Genomic DNA, 21,663 nt, shown 5'->3' with positions numbered 1-21,663 from the left:
GTTTGAGGGGGGGGCAGAGGAAAGTAGAAGGTTTGGGGGGGTGGAGGTATGAGATAGAAGGGAGACGAAGTGGGGAGGAGGCAGCTTGGAGGAGGAGGGGGAGGAGGGAGAATTGGAGAGGAATGGTATGGGGGGAGAATTGAATGGGAGGGATTGGGGGGGAGTTTTGAAGGGGAGGAGTGAGGGGGGAGTTTAGGAGGGGAGGGGCAAGGGGGGAGTTTTGGAGGGAAGGGGCAAGGGGGAAGTTTTGAAGTGGAGGGGCAAGGGGGGAGTTTAGGAGTGTAGGGGCAAGGGGGGGGATTTGGAGGGGAGGGGCAAGGGGGGAGTTTAGGAGGGGAATGGTAAGGGGGGAGATCAGGGGTGGAGGGGCAAGGGGGGGGGATTAGGAGGGGAGGGGCAAGGGGGGAGTTTAGGAGGGGAAGGGCAAGGGGGGAGTTCAGGAGTGGAGGGGCAAGGGGGGAGTTTAAGAGTGGAGGGGCAAGGGGGGTGTTTAGGAGTGTAGGTGCAAGGGGGGGGATTTGGATGGGAGGGGCAAGAGGGGAGTTTAGAAAGTGGATGATTAATGAAAGACGAACATTGATAACAAATTGGGTTTGTTGTGATTTTCAAGTTAGCAATCCGATTCAGAACGATGGAGGAGGGATGGAATGAATGTGAATTTAGACCATGTAGTGAGGGAGACGTATAAGATATTGAATTTCTTTTTTTTGAAGTGGAATGAGTTGGAGAGGAAATTGAGAAAAGCCTTTTAAATAGGAAGAAAAACAGCGTGTTGTAATATACCACTGAATAAAACACAGAAGGGGAAAGGTTAAACATATTTAAATAATATTTAAACAGAAACGTGAACAATCTTATATGCACAAAAATACCAACGGGGGGAGAGCCGAGAGGGACCACCACGAGTCACGTGAACAGGGCAAACGGTGGATGGCAAGGAGATAATGGGGGCGGGGCGAACAGCACACCTGGACAGAAAATACAGGATGAGACAACAGTACACGTGGAGAAAAGAAAATAAATGTTTTTGTTTTTTTGTTTTTTTTTGGGGGGGGGGGGGGGGAGTGGGGATTTAGAACGTTAGACAGAGTATTATGTTCGGGGTAGAAGGGAAAAAACCAAGAGCCAAGCAAAACACGCTTAAGTTAACAAAACACCGACGGGGGTACAACTACAAGGCCACACACGAGGAGCAGAACACGATTAATTAATTACGAAGACGTTACGCTACGTTCGCTACATTATGGCTAAAAATATGGATCTAAAGATGAAAGAAAAAAAAACCTATGTGGTGTGAATGGCAATGTTCCTCGCTGAAATGTGAAAAAACTGAATTACGTGCGAACGCATAACTGTAAGATTATGGCGGCAAAGTTGGAACATCACGTGATCGCTCTGAGCGAATCAGCGCGCTGCTCTGCCATTCTGGTCATAATATTCCTTGCTGAAATGCGCTGAGGTAAAAATATGGTTAAAAAATATTATGAAATTAATTTTAGGTCGACCATGTTCGTACCAGGCTCAATGGCCATGTTTGTGCCAAATATCAAGTTCGTGAGCCTCTCTGTTTAGGAGTCTATCGGTAACATTACACACACACACACACAAACTGTGTTTTATATATATATATATTATAGGAGGGTGTGGTGGTCGATTCCAAGGGATCTGAGTGATATATACTATATAGTATTGTAGGAGGAGGTGGTGGTCGATTCCAAGGGATCTGAGTGATACTACTGTGTTCAAAAAGTATCCGACCTTTATTTTTCGTGCGTAAAAAAAAAGAAGCTAGGGAGGCGTTGATTGGTGCACGTATGTAGGCGATCCTAATGCACACGCGTGAATTTTTTCCCACCTGCAGAAGCTGTCATTCGACGGCAGACCGCCGATGAGTGAGGACATGTAAGCGAGCGCCGTCGGATTTTCGTTTTTGACAAAATGACGGAAAAACTTGAACAACGCTACTGCATCAAATTTTGTGTAAAGCTTGGCGATTCCCAAGTGGAAACGATCCGCAAGATTCAACACCGTTCATTCCATTATGAAGGAGGATTTGGGCTTCAGGAGAATCTCAGCGAAGTTCGTACCAAAGCTGCTAACGATTGAGCAGAAGCAACTCCGTTTGGAGATCGCACAGGACATGCTGGAGACTGTGAACAGCGATCCCAGCTTCCTCAACACAGTGATCACTGGCGATGAGTCCTGGGTTTATGGGTACGACCCAGAAACCAAGTTGCAGTTTTGATGCAAGTTTGATGAAACACAAAATTTGATGCAGTAGCGTTGTTCAAGTTTTTCCGTCATTTTGTCAAAAACGAAAATCCGACGGCGCTCACTTACATTTCCTCACTCATCGGCGGTCTGCCGTCGAATGACAGCTTCTGCAGGTGTGAAAAAATTCACGCGTGTGCATTAGGATCGCCTACATACGTGCACCAATCAACGCCTCCCTAGCTTCTTTTTTTTTATGCACGAAAAATAAAGGTCAGATACTTTTTGAACACACTACGTATATAGTATTGTAGGAGGAGGTGGTGGTCGATTCCAAGGGATCTGAGTGATATATAGTATTGTAGGAGGGTGTGGTGGTCGATTCCAAGGGATCTGAGTGATATATAGTATTGTAGGAGGAGGTGGTGGTCGATTCCAAGGGATCTGAGTGATATATAGTATTGTAGGAGGAGGTGGTGGTCGATTCCAAGGGATCTGAGTAATATATAGTATTGTAGGAGGAGGTGGTGTTCGATTCCGAGGGATCTGAGTGATATATAGTATTGTAGGAGGCGGTGGTGGTCGATTCCGAGGGATCTGAGTGATATATAATAATAATAATAATAATAATAATACATTTATTTTATATAGCGCTTTTCAAGAAGCCCAAAGACGCTTTGACAGAGTACAAAAAACAAGTACAAAAAGACAGAAATCAATAGGTAAATAATCAAAGCAAAAGGAAGGAGAGGGAGAAGGGATAGTCAGGGGTTAAATGCTGTGGGTTAAATGTTGAATGCAGTGTTGAACAGGTGAGTCTTGAGTGATGTTTTGAATGTGGTGAGTGAGGAGGAGTCTCTGTTGGTGTGAGGTAGTGAGTTCCAGAGGGTGGGAGCAGCGATGGAGAAGGCCCTGTCCCCCCAGGATCTGAATTTGGTCTGGATTGGGGGGGGGGGGGTCAGGAGGTTGGTACCAGCAGAGCGGAGGTTGCGGGTGGGAGTGTGTCTGGAGAGGAGGTCAGCCAGGTAGGATGGGGCCAGGTTATGGAGGGCTTTGTAGGTCAAGAGGAGGATTTTGTACTGGATTCTCTGGGGGATGGGGAGCCAGTGAAGCTTGTAAAGGACAGGGTTGATGTGGTCACGGGTCCGGGAATGGGTGAGTAGACGGGCAGCGGAGTTCTGAATGTATTGGAGTTTATTGGTGATTATTGAGGGTGAACCATGGAGGAGGCTGTTGCAGTAGTCCAGACGGGAGGTGATGAAGGCGTGGATGAGGGTTTCTGCAGCCGTGGAGGAGAGGGATGGACGGAGACGGGCGATGTTTTTCAGGTGAAAGAGGGCTGTCTTTGTGATCTGTTTAGTGTATTTGTCGAAGGAGAGGGTTTGGTCAAAGATGATGCCAAGATTCCGGATGTGAGGGGAGGTGGATACTGGGAAACCGTCGATGTTGAGGGCAAAGTTATGGGTGGATTTGGTGAGCGTTTTTGGGCCAATGATGATTATTTCAGATTTATCATAGTTAGGTTTGAGGAAGTTGATTTGAAGCCAGGATTTTATTTCAGTGATGCAGTTTGTTAGGATAGAGTGGGTGGCGGTGGAGATGGACTTGGTGGAGATGAAAAGCTGGATGTCATATTGTAGGATTGTAGTATTGTAGGAGGTATGTAGGAGGCATATAGTATTTTAGGAGGAGGTGGTGGTCGATTCCAAGGGATCTGGGTGATATTTAGTATTGTAGGAGGGGGTGGTGGTCGATTGTGAGGGATCTGAGTGATATTTAGTATTGCAGGAGGAGGTGGTGGTCGATTCCAAGGGATCTGAGTGATGTATAGTATTGTAGGAGGGGGTGGTGGTCGATTCCAAGGGATCTGGGTGATATTTAGTATTGTAGGAGGAGGTGGTGGTCGATTCCAAGGGATCTGAGTGATATATAGTATTGTAGGAGGGGGTGGTGGTCGATTCCAAGGGATCTGAGTGATATATAGTATTGTAGGAGGGGGTGGTGGTCGATTCCAAGGGATCTGGCTGATATTTAGTATTGCAGGAGGAGGTGGTGGTCGATTCCAAGGGATCTAAGTGATATATAGTATTGTAGGAGGAGGTGGTGGTCGATTCCAAGGGATCTGGGTGATATTTAGTATTGTAGGAGGGGGTGGTGGTCGATTCCAAGGGATCTGGGTGATATTTAGTATTTCAGGAGGAGGTGGTGGTCGATTCCAAGGGATCTGAGTGATATATAGTATTGTAGGAGGAGGTGGTGGTCGATTCCAAGGGATCTGAGTGATATATAGTATTGTAGGAGGAGGTGGTGGTCGATTCCAAGGGATCTGGGTGATATTTAGTATTGCAGGAGGAGGTGGTGGTCGATTCCAAGGGATCTGGGTGATATTTCGTATTGTAGGAGGGGGTGGTGGTCGATTCCAAGGGATCTGGGTGATATTTAGTATTGTAGGAGGGGGTGGTGGTCGATTCCAAGTGATCTGGGTGATATTTAGTATTGTAGGAGGGGGTGGTGGTCGATTGTGAGGGATCTGAGTAATATTTAGTATTGTAGGAGGGGGTGGTGGTCGATTGTGAGGGATCTGAGTGATATTTAGTATTGTAGGAGGGGGTGGTGGTCGATTGTGAGGGATCTGGGTGATATTTAGTATTGTAGGAGGGGGTGGTGGTCGATTGTGAGGGATCTGAGTGATATTTAGTGTTGCAGGAGGAGGTGGTGGTCGATTCCAAGGGATCTGAGTGATATATAGTATTGTAGGAGGGGGTGGTGGTCGATTCCAAGGGATCTGGGTGATATTTAGTATTGTAGGAGGAGGTGGTGGTCGATTCCAAGGGATCTGAGTGATATATAGTATTGTAGGAGGGGGTGGTGGTCGATTCCAAGGGATCTGGGTGATATTTAGTATTGCAGGAGGAGGTGGTGGTCGATTCCAAGGGATCTGAGTGATATATAGTATTGTAGGGGGAGGTGGTGGTCGATTCCAAGGGATCTGGGTGATATTTAGTATTGTAGGAGGGGGTGGTGGTCGATTCCAAGGGATCTGGGTGATATTTAGTATTGTAGGAGGGGGTGGTGGTCGATTCCAAGGGATCTGGGTGATATTTAGTATTGTAGGAGGGGGTGGTGGTCGATTCCAAGGGATATGGGTGATATTTAGTATTGTCGGAGGGGGTGGTGGTCGATTGTGAGGGATCTGAGTGATATTTAGTATTGCAGGAGGAGGTGGTCGATTGTGAGGGATCTAGGTGATATTTAGTATTGCAGGAGGGGGTGGTGGTCGATTGTGAGGGATCTGAGTGATATTTAGTATTGCAGGAGGAGGTGGTGGTCGATTGTGAGGGATCTGAGTGATATTTAGTATTGCAGGAGGAGGTGGTGGTGGTCGATTGTGAGGGATCTGAGTGATCTGAGTGATATTTAGTATTGCAGGAGGAGGTGGTGGTGGTCGATTGTGAGGGATCTGAGTGATATTTAGTATTGCAGGAGGGAGTGGTGGTCGATTGTGAGGGATCTGAGTGATATTTAGTATTGCAGGAGGAGGTGGTGGTCGATTGTGAGGGATCTGAGTGATATTTAGTATTGCAGGAGGAGGTGGTGGTGGTCGATTGTGAGGGATCTGGGTGATATTTAGTATTGCAGGAGGGGTGGTGGTCGATTCCAAGGGATCTGGGTGATATTTAGTATTGTAGGAGGGGGTGGTGGACGGTGGTCGATTGTGAGGGATCTGGGTGATATTTACTATTGCAGGAGGGGGTGGTGGTCGATTCCAAGGGATCTGGGTGATATTTAGTATTGTAGGAGGGGGTGGTGGTCGATTGTGAGGGATCTGAGTGATATTTAGTATTGCAGGAGGTGGTGGTGGTCGATTGTGAGGGATCTGAGTGATATTTAGTATTGCAGGAGGAGGGGGTGGTGGTCGATTCCAAGGGATCTGGGTGATATTTAGTATTGTAGGAGGGGGTGGTGGTCGATTGTGAGGGATCTGAGTGATATTTAGTATTGCAGGTGGTGGTGGTGGTCGATTGTGAGGGATCTGAGTGATATTTAGTATTGTAGGAGGGGGTGGTGGTCGATTGTGAGGGATCTGAGTGATATTTAGTATTGCAGGAGGAGGTGGTGGTCGATTCCAAGGGATCTGGGTGATATTTAGTATTGTAGGAGGGGGTGGTGGTCGATTTTGAGGGATCTGAGTGATATTTAGTATTGCAGGAGGAGGTGGTGGTGGTCGATTGTGAGGGATCTGAGTGATATTTAGTATTGCAGGAGGGAGTGGTGGTCGATTGTGAGGGATCTGAGTGATATTTAGTATTGCAGGAGGAGGTGGTGGTCGATTGTGAGGGATCTGAGTGATATTTACCTTCGCAAAAGCGGAAGGTTATGTTTTGATCGCTGTGTATTTATTTGTATGTCTGTGTGTGTGTGTGTATGTTATTCGCATAACTCAAAAAGTATTCAACCGAATTGCATGAAATTTGGTGGGATGATTGGTTATTATACGGGACACATTTGATTAGATTTTGGGAGCAATCGGGTCAAAGGTCAAGGTCAAGGTCACGAAAAGGTCAAAATCGTATTTTTGTTCTGTGCCCTACACTCCCATGCCAAGTACAGAACAGTAGCTGCGGCGAAGGTATGCGCTCTACCGAGTGCCCGTTCTAGTTAGTATTGCAGGAGGAGGTGGTGGTGGTGGTGGAGGGGGTGGTGGTCGATTTTGAGGGATCTGAGTGATATTTAGTATTGCAGGAGGAGGTGGTGGTGGTCGATTGTGAGGGATCTGAGTGATATATATATATGTATATATATGTATATATGTATATATATATATATATATATATATATATATATATATATATATATATATATATATATATATATATATATATATATATATATATATATATATATATATATATATATATATATATATATATATATATATAGTCACGCGGCAAGGAACATCACGTGATCGCTCTGAGCGATCGATTGCAACTCTGCGTCCTGTCGTGGGCGTGGCCAACGTGGCCTCATCCTCCCAGGTGATTGGCTAACTCGAGCTCGAGAGAGCCATAATGCGCTATGTTATGGCAAAAAATATGAATCTAAAGATGAAAGGGAAAAAAACCTATGTGGTGTGAATGGCAATGTTCGTCGCTTAAATGTGAAAAAAGGCAATTGCTTTTCGCTCTGAAATACGTGCGAATGCGTAACTGAGTTAATGGCGGCAGGCAACATCACGTGATCGCTCTGAGCGAATCGGCGCGCTGCTCTGCGACCGGTCAGATTCTGTGCATAATATGCCTCGCTGAAATGCGCTGAGGTAAAAATATGGTTAAAAAATATTATGAAATAAATTTTTCGGTCGGCCATGTTCTTACCAGGTTCAATGGCCATGTCTGTGCCAAATATCAAGTACGTGAGCCTCCGTTTAGGAGTCTATCGGTAACATTACACACACACACACACACACACACACAAACTGTGTTTTATATATATATATATATATAGATATATATATATATATATATATATATATATATATAGATAGATAGATATATATATATATATATATATATATATATATATATATATATATATATATATATATATATATATATATATATATATATATAGTTCAAGTTCATCCTGCTTGAATTGTGATCTGAGAAGATGATTCACTTTGTCTCTTGATACAGAAGTATCTTTGACTGAATAACAGCCAGTATTGCTGCTTGCACAGCAGCCTGCACCGCATTGGTGGTGTTCTGGGCCAGCGTTTCTCCATCCTTCATGTCTCCAAACTGATCCTCCAAACTGATCCACCACATCATCAACGCCAATATAAAGGCCCGTATGTTTCTTTTTGGTCTTGGCCTTGGATGATTTGTCCAAAACGCTTGATGGGTTGCTTGTTTGGTGCTGAGAAGCCACTTGACCTGAGCCCTTCAACATTTTTCCTGGAGCTCCCCTTTTACGAGCCATGGTTTCAGCCACAACCTATCTACATCTATCAAGGTTATAGCGACACGACAAGATCAGCCTCTTGCCCTTCACGATGCAGCTGGACAGCCTTCCCGGCGAGTTATGCCACTTGCCCACCTCTACTTCGACTGCCTAAAGTTCTCCAAAACCCACGAGTTCGTAATCTTACTACAAATACACGTCGGCATGTCTCAGATAATGAGGGGGTGACGGAGCGGGAGGGGGAGGAGGCCGAACTTTCAATCATTATTCCATAGAATAATCCATCCAATAGGATGTATTTTCTTCATTATCCCTTATAATGTATTTTCTCATGCCTACAGGATTCACCTGTGCATACCAATGTGTGTGTGTGTGTGTCAGTGTGTGTGTGTGTGTCAGTGTGTTTGTGTCAGTGTGTGTCATTGGAATATCTCATACCATTTTAACACCCATCGTGGATGATCAAACAAAGGAACGGCTGCTTGTATCATGCTTTCTTTAGCATGGATAATATTGTGTTCATTATTTGTCCTTGCCAGCCTCAAACTATGTCGAAGCCTTGGGGAGGAAGTCTCCGATGATTTGTCGGTGAAAGGTACAAATCCTTCTTTCTCTGTGAATAATTTTTGTTTCTATCGATTTCGTGATTTAAAAAGAGTTAGCATGTTATCCAGTTATTTCCTGAAGCCATGGTCTTCTCCCTTTTAAAATCAGATATTCGGAGAGCTTTGTATGAGCTGGTGTTGCAAGTGGTGAAAGGAACCTTAAAGCCTGATCATGCTGCAGGGGTGCTTGCAGAGATCATGGTAAGCTCTATGGCCTCTTTTTCATACTTTTAATCTAAAAATAGCTGATAAACTCCTTTAATCTTACATGTTTTGTCCGTTTCTCCATCCAGGAATTCCGAAGTGATTTGCCATCCGTGTTGTCAGACGTGTTTTCTATTCTCGGTATGTTCCAACTCCTTTTAATTCTCTCATTCTCTTTTCAGTTTTTTTTGTTCGTGTTGCTTCCACGATAATAAAACAGTTTTACATTTTCGGGATTTCCATTTCAGATATAGAGATAAACTGTCTCGATGACAAGATCCAGCGGGAACATTTTACCCAGCTTGTACAGGGGTGCATTGTGAGTACTCATTTTTATGCGTCCGCAACCGGAGACAATATGTTTTCAGATTGTCTGTCCGACTGTGCCTTCATCCAGCTGTTCGTCCATCTTGTGGTGCATCTGTGCGTGCATATTTTGGGGATGAGTACAGTGGAGCAAGCACAGACCTGACCAGGGTGTTGTGTATATATATATATACATATATATATATATATATATATATATATATATAGATATATATATAGATATATATATATATAGATATATATATAGATATATATATATAGATATATATATAGATATATATATATACTTAATCCTTATAAAGATTTGCAGGGTGATTCACATACGACGTACTATTTTGTTTTTGAATAACTCTGTGTTGCGTGAACCGATTTACTTGTAATTTGCAGCACTTATAGACAAATGTTCCCCATTTATTATGTGAAAATTTCATTTAAAAATAATTGATACAAATGTAGTTATGGGTCTCGATATGGTGGCCGTCATTTTCGATCACTCGGAACAGTCTCTGCTTGTATTCGAGCATGGTTTTCTGCCGCATTTCATCAGTGATCTCCCAGAAGGCATTCCTGATGCGGTGCTTGAGTTCCAGCAAGTCTCTTGGTCGAGTCGTGTACACTTTGGACATTGCTTGGCAGCACCCAGCTTCGACCAAACTCCGTTCGAAGACGTCGTTTCACTTCGATTAAGCTTTTTGTGGCCTCATACCAGGTTGCAGCTTTTGCACGCTCCTGACTGTTGTAACTTGCCATTATTGCTGATTTTTTCTTTACGTTATGCTGCTAAAAAGTCTAAAGCTGACTCTAAGACCGGTTCCATAATTATCGACGTTTAAGAGCAATTTAATCGACATGTTAATCGACATATGTCATGGCAAGAGGTCAGGCTGTTTCCCATCATCAAAAATGACGGCCGCCATATCGAGACCAATAACTAAATTTGTATCAATTATTTTTAAATGAAATTTTCACATAATAAATGGGGAACATTTGTCTATGTGCTGCAAATTACAAGTAAATCGGTTCACAAACACAGTTATTCAAAAACAAAATAGTACGTCGTATGTGAATCACCCTGTGCATATATATATATTGTTGTGGTTTTTAGAACCCTCCACCTGGTAAATTTTTGTAAATGTTCCCTTATAAATAATCCCCTGTAAATACTCCCATTTTTGGTATAAAGGTCAAAGGTCGCACCCTAGTTAGGCCACGAGCAACACGTATCGCACCATAGGCTTCTTCTTTAGTTATTTCATTAGTATGTGTTTCAGGTAAGGATCTGTTTCCAATAGTTGAATCTGCGTTGTATTAATCAAATAACCTAGGCCCCTTCTCAAATTCCCATTCCATTCATTTTGCGGCGTAATCTGCCCTCCAAATCATATTGCGCTACTCTACTAGCCGCAGCCGCCTCAGCGTTCGCTGCCTTTTGGTTTGTTCCTGCCCGCCGCCATAAGCCACGTGGCAGAGTGGGAGAAGGGGGGAGGAGCGCCAGGAACATAGGCGTGGCCCCATCAACGCGTCACGAGGGGAGGTACCAATGAACCCTCGCGACCAATCCGGGCCGAGGCGTGTTCACGAGTAGGCGGAGCGAAGCGGACGCAGCTTGATACGCGAGGCTTGTAATAAAAGCGCCGCCGCGGACTATTTCGGCAGATGCGGGGGGGATGAGCGAATGATCGGTAGACACCAAGAGAACTTGGTCCCTTTGATCCGAGGGAAGCCCTTTGATGAGGAACTGCGCAGAGGATTGTTTGATACGAACTGCCGTTTGGTTTTGAGAGCGTTCGGCACGCTATACATACGCAGCATTCCAGCCCCTCGCATATGTAATGTCCGGTCGCGCGCCAACGATACGCGAAGCTGCCTGCCATTCTTCGCCCGCGGACCCGGAGCCTGGACGGATCCCATCTGCCTGGACCTTCCTCCCCTACCAGCTACCATTCCGTGTGAGTCTGTTTGTATGTCCTGGGGTCGTGATAAGTTAAGACTGTTTAGATAAGCCTGCCCTACGTCATTATATTTCCTTCTTCTTGTATATTCCCTTCTTTCGTTTCCTCTTTTAGTGTAGTTAATAAATCATATTTGTTCTTCCTTCACCCTTCTAAATCTTTGGTTCCTCTCATCCGATCGCTTGCGTCCTGTCCCCAATTGAGTACCTGTGGCACGATTTGGCCAACCGCTTTTAATCGGGTTCAGTCCTTTTGTTAACGGCTTGGATCGTGGATTGCTAAACCGCTCGGCAATTACCATCACATCCGCGGTTCGAGCAGGGACTCATCTCCCTGCTTTGCGGAGAGATTGGTGAAGGTATTTGGGAAATCGTTGACCAATCACCCTGGCCAATCTCACCCCGCAAAGGAGCGGGATAGTTCCAGGACTGGAGACGGCCAGCTTAACAAGATGAGGGGATTAACCCCCCCCCCCCTTGCTAACGGGAGTGCCGTACTCTGAGATCCGCAAAAATTGGTGTCGGGGAGTGGGATTTGAAGCCCGAACCAAATTTTAATCCATCGGAAAAAATGTGGTCAAAATAATTACGAGCGGCCAAAATTTTATTATAATATCCAAATTATAGTCGTGCCATGGATAGTCAAGGCGGTCGGATGCCGGTGGGGGAGATAGAAGAGGGGGTAGAGTCGACCCAGGACCCCAGGGAGGAGATGGGGGAGATAGAGGAGGAGGTTGAAGAAGGTGCGGTAGAGGGGGTTGCAGGCGCACAAGATGGCGGCGCCTCGCACGTGGCCGCGGTAGCCGCGCCTGCTGCACAAATTGGTGGAATGAATGTGCAGGACCTCATGGCGCAGATCTATGGCGCCATACGAATGGGGAATGAGGAATTAAAAAATGATATGGGGGACCAAATTGGCGGACTGAGAAATGATTTGGGAAGCAAATTGGGGGGATTAGGAAGCAGATTGGGGGGATTAGGAAATCAAATTGAAGGGTTTAGAACCCGAATAGGTGGCCAGATAAAAGCATTAGGGAAGGACTTTGACCGCAGGTCAAGCGGGAAAAGCGCACTTGTACGCGACGTGGTGGCGCGGTGTGAGGAACGCCGGAGAAGTGACGTTGAGCAAGGCAAAGTCATGTGGACCGGGGTCGAGATCGCGACCCGAAGTATGGGGAATCCGGCGACTGCCGAAGTAGAGAAAATTTTAATAGAGCCAGCGGTCATCGAGGGAAAAGACATTGAAATTAAAGAAAAATAAATTAGAATCGAATCAATCGAACAAATAGTCGAAATTGAAATTGAAAAGACGACGGAGGTAGTCCAGGAATTGAAGGGAGAGATGGATAAATGCACAGAGTCCGTGTTCGCATCATGATGCCGTGCTTAATCCTTATAAAGATTTGCAGGTGTTGGAGCGAGGAGGAAGAAGCGCCCAGGTGAGTCGGGCTGTATATTGTGCGGGGACGTTTTGCAGGAAAGTTTGTCGCGAAAAGAATTTTCGCGCGCTTGGGATCGAGACGGCACCCGGGCATTTGTAGAGGGCCCCTTGCGCGTGGTGTGAGTAGAAATGGCACGCGTGTCAGAAAAAAGTGCGCGTCAAAGAGTGAGTGTGTGACAGAGTATGGGAGTGATACCGAGTGCGAGAGTGAATGCACATCGGAGTGTGGAAGTGGAACGACGAGTGAGATGGATGAGGAGCAGGTGCGAGGATGCACGAATGGTTGAGCGTGTGCGAGGAGGCACACCTGAGTTTGTGGTGGCACGCGTGATGGGGAGTGTTACAGGGGATGTAACGGAAGAGTGCACGCCCGTGGTGTTTACGGAGTACGTAACGGGGGAGAGTGCATGCGAGAAGTGTGAGAACGACGAGTGTGCGCCAAGGTGTGTTATGGAGTGCGAACAGCGAGTGGTGTGTAACAGAGTGCGGTGGTGGAATTGACGGAGTGTATGGGATGTATGAGCAAAGAGCGGAACGCGTGTGGATGTGAGCATGCGAGTAAGGCATCGACGTTAACCGGGACAGCGTTCAGACCGACGTTTAGCCGACGCGAGCTCCCGGTCCGTGCCGGGTGGTGTGTGCGGCGGGGATCGGTGTCGCGTCGCTCCTCTTCGGAGCGCCGTGCACGATTCGGGCCAGGCCCCGCCCTGCACGGTCGAGTCCGCGCTTTGCCAGGCAAAGCGGGCGGCCCGGTTCGAGAGGAAGGAGGAGGGGTCGGAATGGCGCCCCCTTGTGGTGGTGGCGCTCCACCCGGGCAAGGCAGGGCCATCGCGCATGGGAGCGAAAAGCCCTGCGTAGGGATGGTGCTTTGAGCCTTGGCCCGACGAAACCTCCTCCCCTGAACCGAATGCTGGACGGACCCAACCTGCAGTAGACCAAACCACCCAAATTCATTGCTCGGCTTTCCGAAGCCGAGCTGTGATGGAAATGTAACGACGTACCGAGAGGCTCAAGTTAAGGGATTGTGATAGTAATGGCAATATGATGTAGTGATGGATGGTAGTTTTACCATTCACATTTCTCACATTCTTGGGGGCAAAGGAGCAATAGGGTTTATGGGGTATGGCTGTGAAAAATAGCCCGGGAGGGTTAGGTTATAATGTTAGGGTTTAGAAATGACAGTATGTAACTGTAGATTTAAGTAGCGACATACCTGTCGTAGGGGACGTAGGTAGATTAGTTTGGATGATAACGACATGGGATGTGCAATAGTATAAGGGGTGACTGGGGAGCACGAGTTTCAGAAGGGAGTAGTTAGATCAGATGATGCAGTGTGTGTGCAGGAAGTGATTGAGCAGAGTATTGTGAAAGGTGTGATTGTGCATTGAGTTGAGTGTATTGTATTGAGTGAATGGTCCTGGAGGGAAGGAGGGTGCAAGTGCCACCAGGTGTGCAAGTGCCACCAGGTGTGTGGGCACAAGGTGTGCAAGTACAGGTGAATGGAGAATGGTTGGATGAAATGAATGGTCTGGAGTGAATGGAGCATGGAATGGATGGTGTGGAGTGAGTAGTGTGGAGTGAGTAGTGTGGAATATGTGGAGTGGAGTGGTTGGTGCGAAAGGAGTGGATGGGGAAGATGGACCCCTTCTAAGTGGTGTGCATTGCCATAAGGGACAAAGGTTTAGCTACCAGGTGTGATACACAGGGGCGCTACTCTTTAATCCCTACGCTAATTATCACTCGAACATCCTGGTATGTCCACAGATATCTATCTATAATTCCAGCAATCTCTGTGTGTCTGTCTGTGTGTCTGTGTGTCTGTGTGTCTGTGTGTCTGTGTGTTTGTCTGTGACCGCTGTTTCTCGACAACCACGGGTCCGATATACTTGAAACTTGCCAGGTATATTGCTGGGGACCCGAGGATGTGCCTTTTCAAGGTTTGTAATTAATCGGACAAGTACCTACCGAGCTATGTCCAAAAAACGCTTCAACCAATCAGAGAGCAGCGAGCTATCACGTGTGCCGAACCGTTAATGCAATGCAAGCGTTAATGCGTTAATGCAAGGCTTTTCTTTTTTTCCCTCTTCTCTTTCTACTTTTCCTTGCGATTAAATTGCAAACAGCCAAAATACGTTGGCGCTAATTGAATAATTGGCCATTAACACTAAAATAATCGTAACTGCGATATGCCAACTTCCGGACAGTGCAGCCTTACATGTTGTTGTTGTTTGCAGCAGCTGTTTGCAGCAAGGCAAGGCTTTTCTTTTTTTCCCTCTTCTCTTTCTACTTTGCCTTGCGATTAAATTGCAAACAGCCAAAATACGTTGGCGCTAATTGAATAATTGGGCATTATGTTTTACAACTAATAAAAACGAATTTGCGATTCATTCGCTTTCCTGCGCGTTTGTGTACGCGATGGCGATTTCTTTACCAAACTCCGGAAGCCGTTCGCTTTGGACCGAACCATTGCATGTAAATAGAGGGGGGGGATTGTCACCACTCGCAAGCCGTTCGCTTTGGACCAAACCATTTCATGTAAATAGGGGGGGGGATATAATTTTAGATATATATATAGTACGGGCATGCCCTAGTACTCTTAACCGACAAAACGCCGACACATGAAACTTATTACAAGGTAGATTCCTTACCGCGACAGACGAAGCACGTTACCTACACAGATCGATCTAGCTCTACATATTGCTACCCCACCAGCATAACAATATAGATATATATACGCTGCTATGCGTATATATATCTATATGACGCTGCTATGCATTATGTTTTGCACTCTGTCAAAGCGTCTTTGGGCTTCCTGAAAAGCGCTATATAAAATAAATGCATTATTATTATTATTATTATATATTGTTACGGTTCTCCGCCGCCCCTCTTACCCTTACCAAGGGGGGATTAATCCCCTTGTTCTTTCTGGGCTTGGCGGAACCAAGAGACTTGAAACGCCTCTTCCGGACAAACGCAAGGTAGGGTTTCGGGACCAAGTCTCGCTCGTACCTAAATCCCTGCGCCGCCACGGAAGCGGGGAAGCAAACCTGGCATGAGCCACGTGTGATTTGGGTACACCAAGCGGATTGAGTACCACGTGGTCCGTGCAGTCTTTAGTAGCGGAACCCGATTCGAGCGTTTCTACTCGTACCACGCTTAGCCAATGAGGAAATCACGAGAACGATCGAATGGAAAAGGAAGAACACAGGTTTAATTATTATTCCCACTCGTATATACAATGATCGGTACGCAGAGACACAGAGCAGCACTTAGTCAGTCTTATTCTTAACTCCCAGACTCGGGCCTGTCACACTCACACAGGGGGTTGCAGGCAGGTTGATGTTCCGGCCAAACGCGTCGACGTGGTCGTCAAGGAACGGCCCCGTCCAGCTCTCCACGGCCCCAGCACATCCCGCGAAGATGGCAAGCAGGTGGTGGAAGGATCCTCGTAGCGCGTCTCCCGAACAAAAGGCAGCCGATGAGGTAAGAAGGAAAATACGCGTTTCTCAGCTCGGCTGGCGGTTACACAGCCGTTATCACTCGCGTAACTCGATGCACTGTACGCGGCTCGGCTTCAAGCTCAAACCGAGCGTTGCTTTATATTAGCACGTATCCTGGTTCATGCGCGTCTCTCGCCACTCGCGTATCTCTCAAAGTCCTCTTCGGCTCACTGCGCTCCTTCAACTTCTCAGCTCTCTGTAACTCACCGCGCTGCTGGAACTCAACTCTCAACTGCTGGTGCTCAGTCCTTTCTCATCAGTCCTTTGACGTTCAGTCCTTCTCGCGCGAGTCCTTACTCAACTGCTCACCGCGCGCAAGTCCTTTGACGCTCTCCACTCGCAAGACCTTTGACGCTCTCCACTCGCAAGTCCTTTGACACTCTCCACTCACAAGTCCTCCCGAGTCCTGCTCACGCGCTCTTTCAATTCTCGAGTCCTTTGACGCTCTCCACTGCTGGTGGCTTCGCGCAACGGCTTATATTGATACGCCCGAACCTTCTCGAACCGTCTCGAACCTTCCAACCACGCCCTGTGATGCAGTGCTGCCGCCACACCCTCTGAGCCCTGATTGGCGGCTCGCGCTTACCGTCAGCTCCTCTGCCGCCCTCATTCGGTCCCGCCCCGACCCTCCTAGCCGGCCTCGTGTTAATTCGTGCCAAAATGAACCAAAGGAAGCGCAAAGGGGCATGAGGCTCGGGAGGCGGGATAGTCAATGGAAGTAGAAGTAGGACCTATTCTCCTCACTCTACTCAACGCAGAACTAACATAGGAAAAGGACTAAGCTCACAAATACGAAGAGATAACTACACTATCATGAGGCTACATGTTGCTTGTGTGATTAACTATGAGAGGGAAATTTAACCTTTATTATACTGACTGTACAAAACTCAAAACCGCAACAATATATTATATATATATATATATATATATATATATATAGGTAGCTTTGTCTTTCTGTGTATATATATATATATATATATATTTTAATATAACCACTCTGTTATAAATCCGAACCCTGGGCCGTAACTATATATATATATATATATATATATATATATATATATATATATATATATATATATATATATATATATATATATATACAGTGGGGAGAACAAGTATTTGATACACTGCCGATTTTGCAGGTTTTCCCACTTACAAAGCACGACAAGGTCTGTAATTTTTATCATAGGTACACTTCAACTGTGGAAGACGGAATCTAAAACAAAAATCCTGAAAATCACATTGTATGATTTTTAAGTAATTAATTTGCATTTTATTGCATGAAATAAGTATTTGATACATCAGAAAAACAGAACTTAATATTTGGTACAGAAACCTTTGTTTGCAATTACAGAGATCAGACGTTTCCTGTAGTTCTTAACCAGGTTTGCACACACTGCAGCAGGGATTTTGGCCCACTCCTCCATACAGATCTTCACCAGATCCTTCAGGTTTCGGGGCTGTCGCTGCGCAACACAGACTTTCAGCTCCCTCCAAAGATTTTCTATTGGGTTCAGGTCTGGAGACTGGCTAGGCCACTCCAGGACCTTGAGATGCTTCGTACGGAGCCACTCCTTAGTTGCCCTGGCTGTGTGTTTCGGGTCGTTGTCATGCTGGAAGACCCAGCCACGCCCCATCTTCAATGCTCTTATTGAGGGAAGGAGATTGTTGGCCAAGATCTCGCGATACATGGCCCCATCCATCCTCCCCTCAATACGGTGCAGTCGTCCTGTCCCCTTTGCAGAAAAGCATCCCCAAAGAATGATGTTTCCACCTCCATGCTTCACGGTTGGGATGGTGTTCTTGGGGTTGTACTCATCCTTCTTCTTCCTCCAAACACGGCGAGTGGAGTTTAAACCAAAAAGCTCTATTTTGGTCTCATCAGACCACATGACCTTCTCCCATTCCTCCTCTGGATCATCCAGATGGTCATTGGCAAACTTCAGACGGGCCTGGACATGCGCTGGCTTGAGCAGACGGACCTTGCGTGCGCTGCAGGATTTTAATCCATGACGGCGTAGTGTGTTACTTATGGTTTTCTTTGATACTGTGGTCCCAGCTCTCTTCAGGTCATTGACCAGGTCCTGCCGTGTAGTTCTGGGCTGATCCCTCACCTTTCTCATGATCATTGAGGCTCCACGAGGTGAGATCTTGCATGGAGCCCCAGACCGAGGGAGATTGACTGTCATCTTGAACTTCTTCCATTTTCTAATAATTGCGCCAACAGTTGTTGCCTTCTCACCAAGCTGCTTGCCTATTGTCCTGTAGCCCATCCCAGCCTTGTGCAAGTCTACAAATTTGTCCCTGATGTCCTTAGACAGCTCTCTGGTCTTGCCCATTGTGGAGAGGTTGGAGTCTGAGTGTGGACAGGTCTGGAGACGGCTTTGCGGTCGGTCTTTGCAGTCTTTGTGGTCGGAGACGGTCTGGAGACGTCTTTTATGCAGATAACGAGTTCAAACAGGTGCAGTTAATACAGGTAATGAGTGGAGAATGGGAGGGCTTCTTAAAGAAAAAACTAACAGGTCTGTTAGTCTAGTAGGAAGATTAGGTCCCCCTGCACCCCCTGGAGATATACTTCTAATCAGTGTTTCTAGATTGGAAAAAATGTGTAGAAAATGACTAGCTATGGCCCCAAGCTGAAAAAATGTCCCACATACCATTTTTATGCAAATTACTGCTGCCATTATCAAAAAAACGATTTTTGACATATCTCAGCCAATATTGCAGATAATTGAAAAATGAAGGTGTCTAGACCCATGTTTTGAAGGGCATAGATCATGATAGAACTATTCATAACATGATTACATGTGTCTATGGTATACTAGTATGCATATTAATGCTGTAATTACAAAATAATCAGTTTTACAAATGATAAGGATACGTTAATACTGCAGATAACTTAACATGGTACATAAGGGGTCTAAACCCAGGTATTTTCAAGGTTAAATGTCAACAAGATGCTCCTGAGTCTTGCATAGGGGCGGGACATTGGCAGTAACATTGGTACCACTCAACTTTTCTTCCCACCATTGACTTTGTATTGCGAGAGATTTTCACTTGCTTATTTAAAGGTTTCTCACCCAGCCCACGTAAAATCTACCAACTCCTGCTGTTAACTCCCAAACATATTTTTTTATGTTATCCAATCACAGTGCAGAAATGACAGACTAGAGATCCAAATTAGTGCTGCTATAGCTGCCATTTTACATTTCCATCCATGTAACATGCGCGCTCGCGCGCTCGTATCAATTGGTAATGTCGCGCGCTCGTATCAATTGGTAACGTTGATGTTATTGAATACCTCAGTTGAAAGTTCAGTCTTCCATTCCATCTGTGTGTTGTTCTTGGTATTCATCCTCCAATCTAGCCAGGTAAGATGCTAACTATAATGTTACTCACACTCTTGACTTCAGTTTCTGCATGAAATCATAAACAGGCAGAATAACAGCTGAGCCAGCTAGCACCATGTTAGCTAACGTTAAAGCTAGCCTCATCTATGTACAGTATGTTCCTAATGTCGGTGTAACTTAAACTTTTGTTAATGCCAAACATGAGACATATCTGTTGACTTCTGTATATGAATTGAACCAGAAAGAGGCACGACAGCTGAGCTAGCTACAGTAACTTAGCACAATGTTTCATTGGCCTAGATAGCTAACGTTAGTGTGGAAGAATTTAGATGTTTTAGCTATTAGCACTTTTGATGCCACTAAACATGGTTTAGTCAGCTAAAAAGTACCCTAGTGTAGAACATGACTCAGAACCTCTGTTACCTCACTGAAAACTCAGAGCCTCCTTTCACAGGCACTTTTAACATCATTCGTGATTTCTTATTTGTCATTTAACAGTGATGGTAGACATCGACAGCAAGCATGCCCAAAAGAAAACGGAGTGTAGAACCTGCAGCCCAAAGCTCTCCTCCTACATGCATCCTTCATGTACCATCCATGTCTGATCATGGGGATTTCACGCCCCTCCGTAAAATTAAAGGATCTGCTTCAGAAAAACTGCAACTGCTTCAAAAGATCCGGGATAGACGTCTCAACCAACCGCATGACTCCCCATGTCGTATGCAATCAGTATGTGATCAGATCCCGGCAACTCTTCCTGATGACCTAGAAAGAGTAGGATATCACAGCAAGTGTTATAAGCACTTTGTCCGCCACTTTCATCGTCTGGGAGATGATACAGAACCAGGGCCATCAACCTCATCATGGCATCACTCTCCTCGTAAACCAGGAGGTTCTGCTGAACCCATCTTCCCGCCAGAGTGTATATTTTGTGAGAAAGTTGAGACCAAAGATGCTCATCGCAATACTGAGAGGCCTACAACCTTCCCATCCTTTAAAAACAAAGAAAATGCATGGGAGCAAATCGAAACACGGGCTGAGAAAATGGGTCTCTATCGACTCCATCGAAAGGTGAAAAACAAAGACCTCTTTGCATGTGAGGCCAAACACCATCCGTCATGTTTTAAAGCTTTCCGCACAGCATTCTACAACTATGAGCGTGCGATTCACAGAGCCGAAGCACCAAAGGAGCAGGCTTGCATGTCAGCCGCCCATGAAAAGGCATTCAACTCAGTACTGGAACACATTCAAACCCAGGTCATCCAGCAGAATAAAGTTCTACAGCTTTCTTCCTTGCGCTTGCTCTATGTCGAGGAACTGAAACTGAATGGATATGAGAACTCAAATTATCGGTCAGAGAAACTACTGAAACGCCTACAGAATGACCCAATCAAGGAGCATATCCACTTCACGAAGGTTGATCATGACAAATGTGATGTCATTTCTTTCTGGCTTGTGCACAGCTCAAACATAACAGTTTCCAATGCTCTCGCACGAGCATTCACACTCGGAAGCACAAACAAGAACCAAAATGTTGCCCTCCAACTTCGCCAGGGTATTCTACAGGCTTTCAGAGAGTGTAAAGACCAACCATGGCCACCAACAGCTGAAGACATGGAGCTCAATCCTGAAGACATCCTACCTCCAGACCTTGTCCGCTTTCTCAGCGTGCTAATGACTGGCAAGGAGGGCATCGAGACAGAAAAGGTGAAGCGTCTGGTCTTCTCCATTGGACAAGATCTGTGCCGTGCAGTGTCAGATGGAAAATGGAAGTTACCAAAGCACATTCTCCTCTGTGTGACTGTAAGGCACCTGTTCCGAAGCAAACAGCTCACCACAATACTACACAGGCTTGGACACTCTGAGAGCTACGATTTCGCCTTGGAGTTGGAAACTGCTCTCGCCAAGGTCCTGGATGAAGTCTCAACTTATCGTACACCACAAATTGTGACAGGAGAGGGCAACCTTGTATTCCACTGTGAGTGGGACAACTTGAATAAAACCACTACCAGTGTGCACGGCAGCAACATTGTAAACAGTGCTGGAGGAATCATGGTGCAGGAGGTCAAGCCCGGGTTCGAGAGCAGCAAGGACCGAATGCTACCTACCA

At 45.9% G+C, this 21,663-nt stretch overlaps 1 protein-coding gene across 7 annotated transcripts in view; it reads left to right on the top strand.

Annotated features, from left to right (window-relative positions):
* THOC2 (THO complex subunit 2) overlaps window positions 1–21,663 on the top strand; it is a 131,224-nt gene that overhangs the window by 25,689 nt on the left and 83,872 nt on the right. For all 7 annotated transcript variants that reach the window (XM_068132157.2, XM_068132158.2, XM_068132159.2 and 4 more), the window contains exons 2-5: window positions 8,712–8,767; window positions 8,887–8,978; window positions 9,071–9,122; window positions 9,230–9,300. In XM_068132157.2, coding sequence (XP_067988258.2) covers window positions 8,712–8,767; window positions 8,887–8,978; window positions 9,071–9,122; window positions 9,230–9,300 — 271 coding nt within the window. The remainder of the gene's footprint in view (window positions 1–8,711; window positions 8,768–8,886; window positions 8,979–9,070; window positions 9,123–9,229; window positions 9,301–21,663) is intronic.

The sequence above is a fragment of the Myxine glutinosa genome, chromosome 12 (genome assembly GCF_964187855.1).
Source record: "Myxine glutinosa chromosome 12, kmMyxGlut1.1, whole genome shotgun sequence".
NCBI lineage: Eukaryota > Metazoa > Chordata > Myxini > Myxiniformes > Myxinidae > Myxine > Myxine glutinosa.
Note: the sequence above shows the minus strand (reverse complement) of the source record. Positions and strands in the feature narration are given on the sequence as shown.